Here is a 15,680-nt window from a genome sequence, read left to right as displayed (position 1 = left end):
GACCGGGCCGCGGGGACACTAAAGCCCCGAAATCATCTCAAGATAACCTCAAGATAAGAAAGATACTAATTCTCCAGGAGAGGAACTTTTTAATTTAGAAAAATGCAAGACATGCATATGGGCATAGCAACCCATATCACAACTACCAAATTAACACTGCCTTGCAGCAAATGGATGAAGACAAGGACCTTGAAGTCTCAGAATCTATTATTCACTAAAAGTTGCACAAGTAAAAGTTGGCAGTAAAAAAAAAAGTGAATCAAGCCCCTAGGAATAATAAAACGTAGCTTTGACTTTAGGGAAAAGTAGGTACAGTAGTTATTCAACTGTATAAATCTTTAGTGCACCCCCACTTGGATTATTGTATCCAAGCATGGAGATCTTATCTTCGGAAAGACACTGGAGAAAGTTCAACACCAGGCAACAAAAATCATTCTAGAACCCTCATAACAGGAATGTTTGAGGGCCACAGGGCTAAGAACACTACAAACCAGGCATGACAGGGCTGATCTAATTGGAACTTTTTAAATTACTGAACATTTTGGAGAACGTTGATTCAGGCAACTTCGAAAGGTCAGATGTAACACTTGACAAGACAATGGTTTAAAGTTCATCAAGCCACAATGTAGGACAGAAAACAGGAGATGCTTTTTCACCCATAGGGTTATACAACCCGTTCTCGCACTTTCTTAGTCAATATTGACCTATTATAGGTATAGGTTAAGTAATAATTGTAATTACGAAGCAATAAGATGCTTATCTTAACATACTAAGAAGGTTAGGTAAGGTCGGTGTTTTCTATGAAGCTTTTCAAGGTAAGCTAGTATGTAACATATGCACGTATTTAATAAGTCAATATTGACTATACGAAAGTGCAAGAACGGGTTGGGTTATAAACCCATGGAACCGCCTACTGACAGAAGCCATAAATGCCGAAACTTGAATTTTAAAATCCAGCTGGAAAAGATCAGGACATGGGGAGACCTTTGACAAGCTGCTGGCTTCCTGTCCTTGTCGAGGCCACTAGTGTGTTCGTGGCCCTCGGGTAAAGTCAGTTAAATACATTCTCCAAATACATAAATAAATAAATATTCAGGTAAAAGTTCATACATACAAGATGAGTTACAAACAGAATGTTGGATTTCTAGATAGTGCTAGTACAGTACATACTATGCCTAAAGCCACTAATACACACTGCGTTTCGGACATGTGGAAAAACAAACTAAAACTTAAAACAATTGAGATCAATTCAGATGTAGCCCTTACAAATACTGTAAGTACTACATCTGAATAAAGATGCATAGAAAATAAATGAAGATACATTATGTAGATGTAGAGATGTAGCCCTTACAAATACTGTAAGTACTACATCTGAATAAAGATGCATAGAAAATAAATGAAGATACATTAGGAGTGGCAGAGGAGAGATAAAAGTAGAGAAGAGATGAGGCAGGATAATGAGATGCTGACCTTGCAGGACTCGTGTATGAGACGCTCGTGTACGTTGTCAATAAAGGAGACGTGGTTCGCTGGGTGCCAGTCTAGCGAGTATACAACCATATCGAACCGGTTTTCTTCCAACAGCCGATTGATGGGTGGGATTACCTGTCATACAAAAATTAATGTAGCTTGGGAGTGTGTGTGTGTGTGCGCGCGCGCACATGTATGAACTACACACAAATGAGATGTTTAATAACGAAGACATGTGTCAGAAGAATATAAAGTGAGCTTACCTCCTCGCCATGTTGGCCCGCAGGACAGCTGCTGATGGCAAGTGACCCGGATATGAAGTCATTCTGTACATCCACCACCACCAGAGCCGTCACAGGCCGCACAACCTGTAGCACACCAGTACTGTACCGTCACACTGCCACCATCGGCCATCAATACCATCACCACATTTCTACCCTCATGCCACCCCCTCCCCTTTGCGTGGGAAGTATTTATTACAATAACTTCTAAGAAAATATTAAATCTAAGAGATACTCTGTTCATAAGTGTGGAATAATGGAGCGATGCCTATACCCACAAACTAAATTTGTCTCATGTCACTTCTTACAAATGATACAACTAAAAGAAACTAATTACTGGGCAATTCTTAAAGATTTAATTGACTTAACACTGTTGAGTCAAATTAAAGGTTTAAGGCTATAAAGTTAGCCTTAAACTCTAAATGAGTAAATAATATGTATAAATAAACGAATTATTAATATACAAGAGCTCCCTAACTGTGAAGGAGGCAGGTTGTGGTCAGGTGCATGGCGACTTATCAACACGCTGTCATTACGCAGCCAGGGTCTTGCTGTTTTGTTGCCGTCCTGAACTTCATGACTGCTAAATCAGGTCGTGCTGCTTCACACCTCAGCTATAGATTAGTCATACCCCCATCCCAGTAACCTAGTACAGTATAGATGTGGTCATGTGTATGTGTGTATGGAAGGTAAATACTATGCTACGTATCCTCACAATCCCAATGTACCTTCTTGTATATATATAAATAAAAATAAAAAATAAAATAAAAGGTAGACACCGGGGGGGGGGGGGGGGTAGTTGAGAGCAGCTACAAGGCAAGATAACAACAATATCTCACATAAGACCCTGCAATTAATATTCTCATAAATATTTACGCGAGATAATTTGAATAAATAATATATAAATTTCGTCGTCCCTTCATTTTCTAGTGTGTGGATTGGTCAACATCAATATAAATTTAAATTCAATCTAATGGTGACTTTGTTGGCAGGAAGAGTTGACTATGAATTCACCTACCAGGCGGATAATGAGCAGCCATACTGTCAATCATATGTGGAGGCCGGCTAACTCCATCTACAGCTAAGCACTGAGTCATAAATTATTATGATTTGACTATTATTAACTACATCAAACCTGGCCCCAGGTCGGGCTTGGGGAGTAGAAGAACTCCCAGAACTCCATCCAAGTACAATCCAGGTATAATTAGGTAGTGCAGTGATTATTAATAAATTGAATAAGTTTGACCAGAGTAATGAACTTTAATATAAATCAAATCTAAGCCTAAGCTCGACAACAAGATGACAATCTAAATATTAAATAATTAATGAAATTAAACTAATCCGAGGTTTGTGTGCGATCTAAATCAAATTTTAATCCTTTTATGCAGTCCACACACTACAGAACACACTAAATTTTCTGACACCACCACCACCCTGGTACCGGGTTAATTACCTGGTACCTGTCACAGGTCATGGTCAATTACCTATTACCAATCAACCAGCCATGGTCAATTACCCATTACCAGCCATGGTCAATTACCAGTCACCAGCCGTGGTCAATTACCCATTACCAATCACCAGCCATGGTCAATTACCCATTACCAATCACCAGCCATGGTCAATTACCCATTACCAATCACCAGCCATGGTCAATTATCCATTACCAATCACCAGCCGTGGTCAATTATCCATTACCAATCACCAGCCGTGGTCAATTACCCATTACCAATCACCAGCCGTGGTCAATTACCTATTACCAATCACCAGCCATGGTCAATTACCCATTACCAATCACCAGCCATGGTCAATTACCCATTACCAATCACCAGCCATGGTCAATTACCCATTACCAGCCATGGTCAATTACCCATTACCAATCACCAGCCATGGTCAATTACCCATTACCATTCACCAGCCATGGTCAATTACCCATTACCAATCACCAGCCATGGTCAATTATCCATTACCAGTCACCAGCCGTGGTCAATTATCCATTACCAATCACCAGCCGTGGTCAATTACCCATTACCAATCACTAGCCGTGGTCAATTACCCATTACCAATCATTAGCCGTGGTCAATTACCCATTACCAATCACCAGCCATGGTCAATTACCCATTACCAGTCACCAGCCATGGTCAATTACCCATTACCAACCACCAGCCATGGTCAATTACCCATTACCAGTCACCAGCCATGGTCAATTACCCATTACCAACCACCAGCCATGGTCAATTACCCATTACCAGTCACCAGCCATGGTCAATTACCCATTACCAACCACCAGCCATGGTCAATTACCCATTACTAATCACCAGCCATGGTCAATTACCCATTACTAATCACCAGCCATGGTCAATTACCCGGTACCCATCACTGGCCATGGTGGGGAAGGAGGGGGGGCACAAGACAGGCACCCAGGGAATTAAAATATGGCCAACATTGTCAATAACATAACTGCAAATGGAAGCAAACAATAACTTGTGTTTGAGAATGACATTAAATATTATCACCACAGTTCTCTTGGAAGGTTGTAAGTAATAGCAGCTGTGGAAGGTTGTAAGTAATGAGAACTTGTTAGGTTATGTTGTAAATAATGACAGCTGTGTTAGGTTGTAAGTAATGACAACTTTGGAGATATGTACTGTAATGGCATCTCTGGTATTACAATCACAAATTTGCAGGTGACATAGAATATGGTAAAGTAGGTAATGAAAATTATATTGAGGCCTTACAAAGAGATTTACATTACATGTAACTCCACAAATGATCAGAAGATAGGCAAATGCTTTTTACTATCGATAAATATGCCCCCACCTTGCATGTGGGAACATAACAGCTCACACGACAACTACCAAATCAACAACATTACTTTGTGTCAGATTGATGAAGAAAATGACCTAGGAGTCAGAATACACAAATCATTGAAAGTTGCAAAAGTGGAAGTTGCAGTAAAAGTCAGTCAACCAAATTCTAGGAATAGTCAGATGTAACTTTGATTTCAGGTAAAAAAAAAAAAAATGTTCAAATGTCTAAATCTCAACTGTATAAAATGGTATTTTTGGTACTAAATGGTACTTTTTGTAACTGTGCATCATAGTACAAACATTGACATACTAAACAATTAGATACTGTAGTAGAATTTTGTACTATTCACTTTATAAGAGTCCTGAAAAAATTAAGCTAAAATACAAACTTAAATATTCGTAGGTCTAGTATAGCACACACACATGTACTATATTAGGCCCCGGCATGTATTAGGCTCAGGAAGGTTAGATTGTCTTTGCAACATAAATAGAACATCTTTCCTGGTCTATCCAAATTCATAATGTCAGATTTCTACTTTCTAACTGCGTTGAAAGTCGGTATATGTACAGTACAGTACTATGGTCCTCATGCCCACTATAAGTACTGTACTACCAAAACAGGAGGATGGGCTGAATAATGAATGACATATCTTTAAGAGATATTGTGTATAACCTGATGTAAGTGAAAGTCTAAAGACCTGGTGAATAATTAAGCCTTTCAATGTGGCATTCAGAACAGCATCAAAGAGGCATAAAGAAACATTACAGGTACACACATGGCCTTATATTCCATACTGTATGTTTCTTGGCTTATATCATTCTTGTGTTGCAAGTTTGTGTAGCACGATGGTCAACTCTGCCGCCTCAATACTGAATGAACCGGGGTTCAATCCATAAGGAATTTAGATATGTTTCCTTGCACCTTATAACTGTTCACTTTGCAGTAAGTAGGTACCCCTGTACTTGGGAGTTAGTCGGCTGTTGTGGGTTGCATCATGTGGATATTGACTTGTGCTAATACTGGCCCTTTACTGCAGTGGTTTATAAATAGAACAAACTTCATACATAATTGAAGGTAATCACAAGATATTATGTGAGTAGGAATGTAAATGTGCAATTACCTGCATGTTGCAGGAGTTATGCAACAGCAGTTACGACTATGTGTGCACAACTGCAGTCTCTTGACTCTTAGTCATCGAGACACTCACCAGGTTGGCCATTTAATCTAAGAGTTTTCTTAAGCAATATTATATGTACAGGTAGTACAAGTAAAGCTCGGGTATGGGAACAATAATAATTATAATGTTTTATACAAGTGTATAAACATGAACATGTGTATAAACATTAACATGTGATACATGAACAAAGAATGATAAGTAGGTAAGAAAAGTACAATGCATAAAGCCACTTGTACGCAGTGCATTCTGGGCAAACTTAAGATGCACAGTACAAGCACTAAATAGTAGAGTTCACAGGTAGAGTTTAAGTACAGGAACATAATAAGTAGAGGCACAAGCTAGAATAGTATAAGCACAGGTAGAAAAACAGTATATAAAAACACAGGTACAAAGACAAACACAGACATCACAGACAAAAACAGGTACAAAGACAAGAAAAGTATAAGGGCAGGTACAGAGCTGGACAGTACAGTACAGTACAAGGACATTTAAGAAAATATGAATGAAGACAGGTACACTGGCAAGAATATGAATAATGTACAAGAATAAGAATACTGTATATATATGTATATATACTATAATATTATATACTGTAATGACAGGGCAAAAATAGGTACAAGGGCAGTACAAATGATAAGTACAAGGATAAGTACAACAACAATAATGCAAAGGCAGTACCTAATGGTGTAGAAAATGGCTACTAAAGTCCAACTCAGGAAAGTGTAAAGTAATGAAATTAGGCGAAGGAAGCAGAAGGCTGAACACAAGGTACCGTACCATCTGGGAGGTGAAATCCTGCAAGAGTCAAATAGAGATAAAAGATCTGCGGGTTGATATCACACTGAACCTGTCCCCAGAGGCCCACATGAAAAGGATATCATCAACGGCATATGCTAGAGTGGCCAACATAAGAACTGCCTTTAAAAACTTGTGTAAGGAATCGTTCAGGACCTTGTATACCACCTGTCAGACCAATCTTGGAATATGCAGCTCCAGCCTGGAGTCCATACCTAGCTAAACACAAGACAAATTTAAAGATTCAGAGGTATGCCACCAGACTAGTCCTAGAACTGAGAGGTATGAGCTATGAGGAAAGGCTAAGGGAGGTGAACCTCACATCCCTGGAAAATAGAAGAGTATGGGGAGACATGATAACCACCTACAAAATTCTCAGGGGAATTGACAGGGTGGAGAAAAATAAATTCTTTATTTCAATTCCATTCCAATCCATACTATTGATTCCAGTCATTCCTATTGACTGGGAATCAATATAAGGGATTCCAATCATCCTATTGGTTGGTCTTCCTCCAAAATAATCTTTCCTGCCTCTACTCTACACAGACGCCGTCTTGTTGACTCGGCTCTAATACACAATGTACCCAACATGAACTTGAGTCCTGGCTTTGTTGCTGTGAACTCTTCCCTTTCACAGTATATACTCAAATGCTCTAATCTTTCTAACAAACGTGACCTAACATAAGCTTACCCTTCCATTTATCTTTATTTCTCTTTCCTTTTCTCTCTCCTCTTTTTTTGTTTATTTTTTTCTCTTACATTCCCTTACTATCCTCTTCTTATTCCTATTACTATCTCCTCATTCGGTGGTTATAATAGGCCCTCTGCAGTTCTTATTCCTACTACTATCCCCTCTACTACACCTTACTTTGCTCCTCACCTCTCTCTCTTGCCTATTTATTGCCTGCATCTACTTCCTCATCTACATGCCATACGACACCTACACGGTTCAAGACTTCCTCATGGAGGCCACGTCACCAAACTCCAACGACAGCACTGCTCAGCCAAAGTCCCAGGGAAAGAAAAAACGGAAAACCTAGAGGTCCACACTAATCCCACCAGCTCCATAACTGGTATAGCCAGCCCCCCAGGCTGAAAACCATCATGAAGACCCCCATCCATCGCCAGATCTCTAGTATCAGCTACTGATACAGATAATGGCTCCAAAGAGCCTCCACTTACGGGCTCACCATAGCCCGTGCTACTGGAACTTATTGTTCTGAGTAGAGAATCTTAAACAACTTAAACAACATTCCTCATCACCAAGGGAGATATCTCCCGTTACGCAGGGTGCAGTCGCACCTCCACAGATCTTCAGTATCATCTATTGATACTGGTAATCGCTCAAAAGGACCACCACTTACGGGCTATTCATGCTCGTGCCACCTTTTGGGTGGCTTAATCTTCATCGATCAAATTGCTCATCACAATCGACTTGAGAATGGTCCAGAACGGACCGAAACGTCGTCGTCTCTTCACCTTCTAATGTGTGGTCTGGTCAACATACTTTAGCCACGTTATTGTGACTCAACGCCTGCACAAATTCTTTAGCATGGGTGGAACACGAACAAGGGGACACAGGTGGAAACTTAATACCCAGATGAGCCACATAGACAAAAAAATTGTCAGTGTCAGTAGTTAACAAGTGGATTGCATTTGGCAGTAATGTGGTGGAGGTTGACTTCATACACAATTTCAAATGTAGATTTGATAAGAGCCCAGTAGGCTCTTTAACCTGTACACCAGTTGATTGGCAGTTGATTCTTATTTGTAAAAGTGTTTTTAATACATAACAAAGTTATGGATAATAATAATCTCAAGTCACTTGTTTCAAGGTAATGACAATGTTTGTTATAATTGGCCTAATCACAGAGGGACAATTGAGGCGTTGTGTGGGTGTTGTACGCATGGACCCCCGTGTGGACAAGACCACTGATAGTGTGGGCTACGTGGGTACACTTTATATTAAAACGAACATATAACTAGTCACTGTTTTGGTTTCTCCAGTTCTTAACTACAATAACTTTTATTGTTATAAGATACTCTCCATAAGTTAGTCCAAACCAGTCGCGTTCTCCAGGCACCAATGGCATGAGTTTGCAGGTAATATAAATGTTTTGTACTCTAGGTTAATAAAGGGTATTTGCCGTAATAAGCTTTGCATTACACCCCATCACTGGTTGATGGTGTGAGGGGGGGGGGGTTGAGGGAGTGGGAGGGAGATCTACTCACCTGCTTGATCCATGTCTGCCAGCAGTAGCGGAACTCCTCCTTGTCGATCACATGATCCTGAAACACATGACGTGACATTAGTCTCAATACAAGATGGTTGTGACTAGTCCCATAGCCTGGTCCCCTGGCCACCCCCCCCCCCCCCCCCCACCCTGGTCTCCTGGTTGCCAGAGTACCCTGATCCCCTGGAGTAGACCTGTGGGTTCTGGAGTTCTACTCCCCAAGCCTGGCCCGGGGTCAGGTTTGTCTTGATCTAACAAGCTGTTACTTGAGCAGCCCGCAGGCCCACATATCCACTACATCCTAACTGGTCCGGCACTTCCTGCAGCAACTGTGATTTGAATATGTCCACTTTTGTTCCAGCAATATTTCTTATATTTGTTGTGAGGATATTAAAGAGCCGCGGACCTCTAGTGTTCACTCAGTGCTCTCCAAATGTACCTACGGCACCTCTACTCTTCACTGGTGCTATTCTGCATTTCCTACCATATCTTTCGCTCCAGTTGTTGTTTTACTGTGCATATTAGGAACCTGGCCTTTCGGTATCTTCCATGTATATATTACGTGATACCTCTCTTGTCTCCCTATTAGAGAGTACATTTTGAGAGCTTTGAGACGATCGCAGTAATATTGGTGCCTTATCGTGTCTGACCAGAGAGCGAGTGCCTTGGTCCTCTTCCTAGACCAGAGAGCGAGTGCCTTGGTCCTCTTCCTTGACCAGAGAGCGAGTGCCTTGGTCCTCTTCCTAGACCAGAGAGCGAGTGCCTTGGTCCTCTTCCTTGACCAGAGAGCGAGTGCCTTGGTCCTCTTCCTTGACCAGAGAGCGAGTGCCTTGGTCCTCTTCCTTGACCAGAGAGCGAGTGCCTTGGTCCTCTTCCTTGACCCAAACAGGAGCCAGCCTTATGGCTGTGCCTGCCTAGTTTAACGTGACTTGGCAGACATGAAGATATAGTGTGGCAGCAATTGAGGATAATTATCATTATATTGTAGTGCGTTAGTAATAATTAAGAGTAATATATGGAAGGTAATTGTAGCGGAGAAGAATATATGTGGAGGGTGTGCAGGGCCACCCCATCAATATGTCTCCTGGCGCGCACAAGTCACGTTCCCACCATGCTGGGCGGTTTGGATGTGTTGGTGAAAACTGGGTAGTTTGGTTGTGTTGGTGAAAACTGGGTAGTTTGGTTGTGTTGGTGAAAACTGGGTAGTTTGGATGTGTTGGTGAAAACTGGGTAGTTTGGATGTGTTGGTGAAAACTGGGTAGTTTAGATGTGAGTGTTAGTAGCTATAAGACGCGAGTGTGAGAGCTACAGAGCCTGAAGAACAATAGTGTGGACAACAGGAGTTGATGACATCCTCGTGGCGTATTGGTAAGACGCTCGCTTGGCGTTTCGCGAGCGCTTTGTCCTGGGTTCGTAGCCTCTTAACCCAACAGTAAAATGGGTACCTGGTTGTTAAACGATTTGGCGGGTCGTATTCCGGGGAACATAGGATTAAGGACTTGCTCAAAGCGCTGTGCGTGCTAGTGGCTGTACAAGAATGCAAGGACTCTCGTATATATAAATAATTAAAAATAAATAAAACGTACCTTGTTGGTGTCGAAGATGGTAAAGATATTGTCGAGCATGGCGGCGTCGACCGGGTAGGGCTTGCCCCTCTCGTTCCTGAAGAGCGCTCGACACAGCGCTGAGAACTCGTTCTGGCTGAGGAAGCCGTCCCTGTTGAGGAAGACAAGCGGCACAAGGTGAGACAGTGATCACACACACGCCCACCTTGCCAAGTCCTGTGAGTCTATGATTAATGCCTACCAGTCACACCCGAGGTCAGGTCAGCACCAGACTGACCTGAGGCCAAGTACTACTATTATTATTGACACAGTATAGAATTGGCACACTCGGTGACCGCTGGACCACGTGTAAGCTTGTGTATCGGTTGTAATGTCACGCATAATTATTACTATTATTACTGATGATGAGTCACAATAACGTGGCTGAAGTATGTTGAGATACTTCTCAATCGATACACAATCGACTTGAGAATGGTCCAGGACGGACCGAAATGTCGTCGTGCCTTCATTTTCTAGTGTGTGGATTGGTCAACATTACTGTTGTAGGTTAGTGTTTGTGATAACCTACCATTCACACACGTCACGGGGACCTTCTTCACTGCAAGTGTCGTGTGTAAATGGAACAGATGAGGAAGTTATCAACACTATTTAAATTCACAACATAAAATGTATATATAAGAACGAGTGCAACTAGTTACTTCATCGAGTTACTGAAGGTGGAAAGTAGGAGCTTAAGAAGTGATGGCAGACCCTGCGGGCACATCTAGGTGAGTACATGATGACGTGCTCCAGAACCCTTGCGAGGGCAAGGAAGGGTCACAACACACACCAGGGTGGCCGCCACTCCTGCACACTTCCCACGGATCTTACTAAAACACTCCTGTTTGGTTTGATCTTAGGCTTAAGGCCTATCAACTGCACGAAGATTATTAAGGCAGTGGCACTAGCTTGCCGTCCAATCAGCATGTATGTTGATTGGGCGACATACATGCATTTATGACAGTTCTGAATGCAATCCTGGACTGAAATTGAATTGAAATAAGTTTATTGAGGTAAAATACACACAAAGGGATGAGGTAGCTCAAGCTATTCTCACCCCGTTCAGTACATCGTGTTAATACATACATAGACACACATCACAAACAATAAACATATTACCGAACATTCTGAGAGATAAACATATACATTTCCTCCCTTACACAAGTAGTATGGTATCAGACGTACACATAAATACTTTTGTGACCTAGATCCTGGATCCTGTTTTAGATTCAGCCACAGGGAACAAAATGTTCCAAGCAGCACGGGCTATGGTGAGCCCGTAGTGAACTTACCTGGCACAGGAGCGGGGCTGTAACTCTGTCTCTGGTGGACTAATGTGAACTCCGGTATACTGTATTTACACCAAGAAATACAGTACACCTGTATATATAGGGTATACTGGTTCAAGCGCTCCTTCCTCTACTACAGACTTTATAATGGACCTCTACCTTCCACGCCAGGAACTATTGCCTTTCATCAGTCAAATAATTATTTTCTTTAATAACGTATATAAAAGAATGAAAACGTTTGCTTGAGGCATTATATGAGGTAATAATAATTTTCTCCGTGTTCCTGGGAAGCATCATGCATCAGGCAGGGGGGGACAATGGGCAGCGTGTACTACGTCACAATTACGTCATATTACCCCACCCGCTCGCTAATCATCCAAATTATTCCCCCGACCATAACAATCATTACCCGTCTGATGTAAACAACCTTGACTCGTGTTGCGTGTTGAGACCCATCCATGCATGGAGAGCCACCTGACGTGTGTGTGGCCACCTGGGCGGGGGCGGCTCCCCCCCTACCTCCCTCCTTGAGACCTCTACCTGACGTGTGTGTGGCTACCTGGGTGAGGATGGTATCCTGACGTGTGTGGCCAGCTGGGTGAGGATGGTATCCTGACGTGTGTGGCCAGCTGGGTGAGGATGGTATCTTGACGTGTGTGGCCAGCTGGGCGAGGATGGTATCTTGACGTGTGGCCAGCTGGGTGAGGATGGTATCTTGACGTGTGTGGCCAGCTGGGTGAGGATGGTATCCTGACGTGTGTGGCCAGCTGGGTGAGGATGGTATCTTAACGTGTGTGGCCAGCTGGGTGAGGATGGTATCTTGACGTGTGTGGCCAGCTGGGTGAGGATGGTATCTTGACGTGTGTGGCCAGCTGGGTGAGGATGGTATCTTGACGTGTGTGGCCAGCTGGGCGAGGATGGTATCTTGACACGTGTGGCCAGCTGGGTGAGGATGGTATCCTGACGTGTTGGCCAGCTGGGCGAGGATGGTATCCTGACGTGTGGGGCCAGCTGGGTGAGGATGGCTCCTAGGACCTCCAGTAGTGGACGAGGTCAACATGATGGCTGGCAGTGAAGTGTGGCCGAGGGTTAGGTCACCCTCACGGAAGGAATGTTGCCATTACTCCTGCTCCCCCCCCACCCTCCTCATTTTGCTTAATTAGCTTTTTTTTTTTAATTTACAGGTAGAATAAGTTTTTAATTATCAAAAGAAGGCACCGTGCCGGGAAGGCTGTGTAGCATGAGTGACAACATGGCGGCCTCCCTAACGAGTCGAGGCGCCTTCACCACCAATTCACTATCACACGCTGCGCTCTTTATGTCCTCATTTTACAGTATATGATTCATTAATTATCTTATGTTCGTAAGTGCATTATGGTAGGAAATTCTTGTGTATTATCGGTAAGGGTGTCTGAGGTATGGCTGTCTTCACACTAACTCCAGGTATTGGGACAGCTCACCTGTGCTACCACGAGTGAGCGGCTAATTAGATCAAGGCGACCAATCACAGCAGTGATTAGCACTAATGCTAAGGTGACCCTACCAGAAGACATCTGCTAAAAAGACGTATGGTTAAGTGGGAGTTTTTTTTACGGTCTCAATTTAGCCCGTGTTACGTGGTTATTTCGTTCAGAGCAGGTAAATCTAAACCAACAACAGCGGGAGTTTATCATTCGTGTCCTGTCATTGACGGGAGTAACATGGTCTCTTGTATGGTTTAGGGGGGTCAGATTCACGAAGCAGTTACCCAAGCACTTACGAACCTGTACATCTTTTCTCAGCCTTTGGCGGCTTTGTTTACAATTTTTAAACAGTTAATGAGCTCCGAAGCACCAGGAGGCTGTTTATAACAATAACACCAGTTGATTGGCAAGTTTTCATGCTTGTAAACTGTTTAATAAATGTAACCAAAGCTGTCAAAGATTGAGGAAAGATGTGCACATTCGTAAGTACTTGTGCCTTTGTTATGGTCGTGAGGAACGACGAGGAGGATTTAAGAGGTTGTGGATGACGAGCCTTGACAATGGAGGCAGTAGAGTCAAGCTTCAGAACGGTGAAGGTCCCCCCCATCCTTACAGCCCTGTTGCTGTAAGGGGACAGCGACAAGTGGAGACCACTTTATCCCACAGCGACAAGGGGTCTCCCTTGTCGCTGTAGTCGTGGCACGACAGTTTCTTGCCCAAGGATCATCCCGGAGCTTCACGAGAACTAGTCATACAGCGGACGCCTCGGTATGATACCCACAGCCTTGGTGTTGACCATCACGGCTGTAGTGTCTCAAGCTTGTGGCGCACCCTACCCAACCACTCACAATAAGGTACTCCACCCTTCACAGGACCTGCACCGTACCCCAGTCAGCTACAGTGCCTGCACCGTACACCAGCCAGCCAGCACACTTACACAGTATCAAAGAGACAGGATAACAAGAGGCAGGACCAATAATACTAATATTTAGGGTGTGGGTGACGTGCGCGAGGACCGTTGCCAGGAGCTGGTGGACTAAAATAGGAGTAGTGTCGTGAGGTGCAGCAGTGATGGTTAACCGTCAGGATAACACTGGCCTCCGGCTCCTTATTACGGGTGATGGACCTGGCCTGCTGGCCGCCGGGGAGGAAGGGAGGGAGGGCTCGGCTGCTCACATGTCTGAGCTACTCATCAACCAACCAACTCACACTCTTGTACAATCAAAATGCAGCTCGTCCTCATAAAGAAAGGCCGAATGTCCGCTAATCCAGCCGCCAAACCCTACATGTATGAGTTAATAAATACTTTCCATACGCCTGGCAACTGACGACGTGAGCACTCCTCTCGAACAGCGCCTCGCTCATATCATTGGCTCGAATCACCCACCTCTTTCTGTGCTTCATCCACGTACTGCAAATACCAGTAATAACCAACAGAACCTTGGAACCTAATGCAAGCTTAACTGTTCAGTACATTCTAGTGTGTAATAATATTACTTTATATTCGAGAAAATACAAATTGTGCTTGCGCAGCACGTTAAAACTGACGAATGCTTATTTGGGGTCGGCCGCCGTCTCGATGAACCGAGCCTGAGGATAGGTTGCCAAAATGACAAGGACGAAGCTTAATTTCAAACCAAGATTGCAATGAGCAACAATCTTGTAGTGTCAGTCATACTGAGCCCTCGATGACGTCACAATTAATGGAGGCATCACACGTGACAATGACGACACGCTTCGAACAGTATACAAGTCGCGACTCTGCTGAGGAAGTCCTTACGGGCTACTCTTGCCCGTGCCACCTCTCGGGGTGGCTTACTCTTTATCAATCAAAGGAGATCGTCAGTTATCAAGCCTGGAGCTTGATGAGAAGCCATTAGAAGCAGCCTCGGTGGTGAGTGAGGAAATGTATCATCTTTCTGGCTATGGTAGTTATACCAATCTGTTCACGTCGGGAAGGAAGAAGTGTCAGAAGCTGGACACTGGTGTGTGGTGCTCAACAAGGAGGGCGGCCTCGCCTCAACCTCCCCACATGCAGCCCTAGACACACAGCTGACCCTCACACAGACGCATCCCACCACCATCACTGCTTCACTAAAACACAATTACAGGCCATAACATACATTATTTTGTCCTGTGATTTTATGTCTTGAGTTAGCGTGATTAGATGGTGAGCCGCCCCCCCTCCAGGGTGAGACGAGTCCCTCCCCCCAGGGTGAGCAGTCTCCCCCCCCAGGTGAGCAGAGTCCCCCCCCCCCAGGGTGAGCAGAGTCCCCCTCCCCCAGGTGAGCAGAGTCCCCCCCCCCCAAGGTGAGTGAAATAGTGATGGTGGGGCAGGTGTTAAGGTGATGGGAAGGGGCGTGAAGGTAGATATAGACGTGTACCACCAGTAGGTGGCGGGTGGTGGAGGCTGGACACGCAGGGAACTACATGGAGGATGACGCCCTCCATGACTGAGGCACGGAGGGCTGACCAGCACTCGGGCCTTATCAGCCCCACATCAATCCTAGGTCGTCAGTCAACCTGTCCTCCAACAAAGAACGTCGCATTTCGCTCGTA

The 15,680-nt window shown here is 43.9% G+C and overlaps 1 protein-coding gene and 1 long non-coding RNA gene across 4 annotated transcripts in view; one reads left to right on the top strand and one right to left on the bottom strand.

The window, feature by feature from the left end:
* LOC123758803 (Nicotinamide amidase) overlaps positions 1–15,680 on the bottom strand; it is an 89,205-nt gene that overhangs the window by 11,434 nt on the left and 62,091 nt on the right. For 2 of the 3 annotated variants that reach the window (XM_045743518.2, XM_045743519.2), the window contains exons 3-6: positions 10,352–10,481; positions 8,764–8,820; positions 1,734–1,838; positions 1,471–1,605 (exon numbers count right to left, since the gene is read on the bottom strand). In XM_045743518.2, coding sequence (XP_045599474.2) covers positions 1,471–1,605; positions 1,734–1,838; positions 8,764–8,820; positions 10,352–10,481 — 427 coding nt within the window. Of the gene's footprint in view, positions 1–1,470; positions 1,606–1,733; positions 1,839–8,763; positions 8,821–10,351; positions 10,482–14,330; positions 14,350–15,680 lie in introns of those variants that run through there. The other variant, XM_069334633.1, reaches the window with a different exon arrangement.
* The window catches only part of LOC123758804 (uncharacterized), a 72,911-nt gene that overhangs the window by 13,458 nt on the left and 43,773 nt on the right, over positions 1–15,680 (top strand). The gene's annotated exons all lie outside the window — the stretch shown is intronic.

The sequence above is a fragment of the Procambarus clarkii genome, chromosome 31, assembly GCF_040958095.1.
Source record: "Procambarus clarkii isolate CNS0578487 chromosome 31, FALCON_Pclarkii_2.0, whole genome shotgun sequence".
Lineage (NCBI taxonomy): Eukaryota > Metazoa > Arthropoda > Malacostraca > Decapoda > Cambaridae > Procambarus > Procambarus clarkii.
This window is presented reverse-complemented; position numbering and strand designations above follow the sequence as displayed.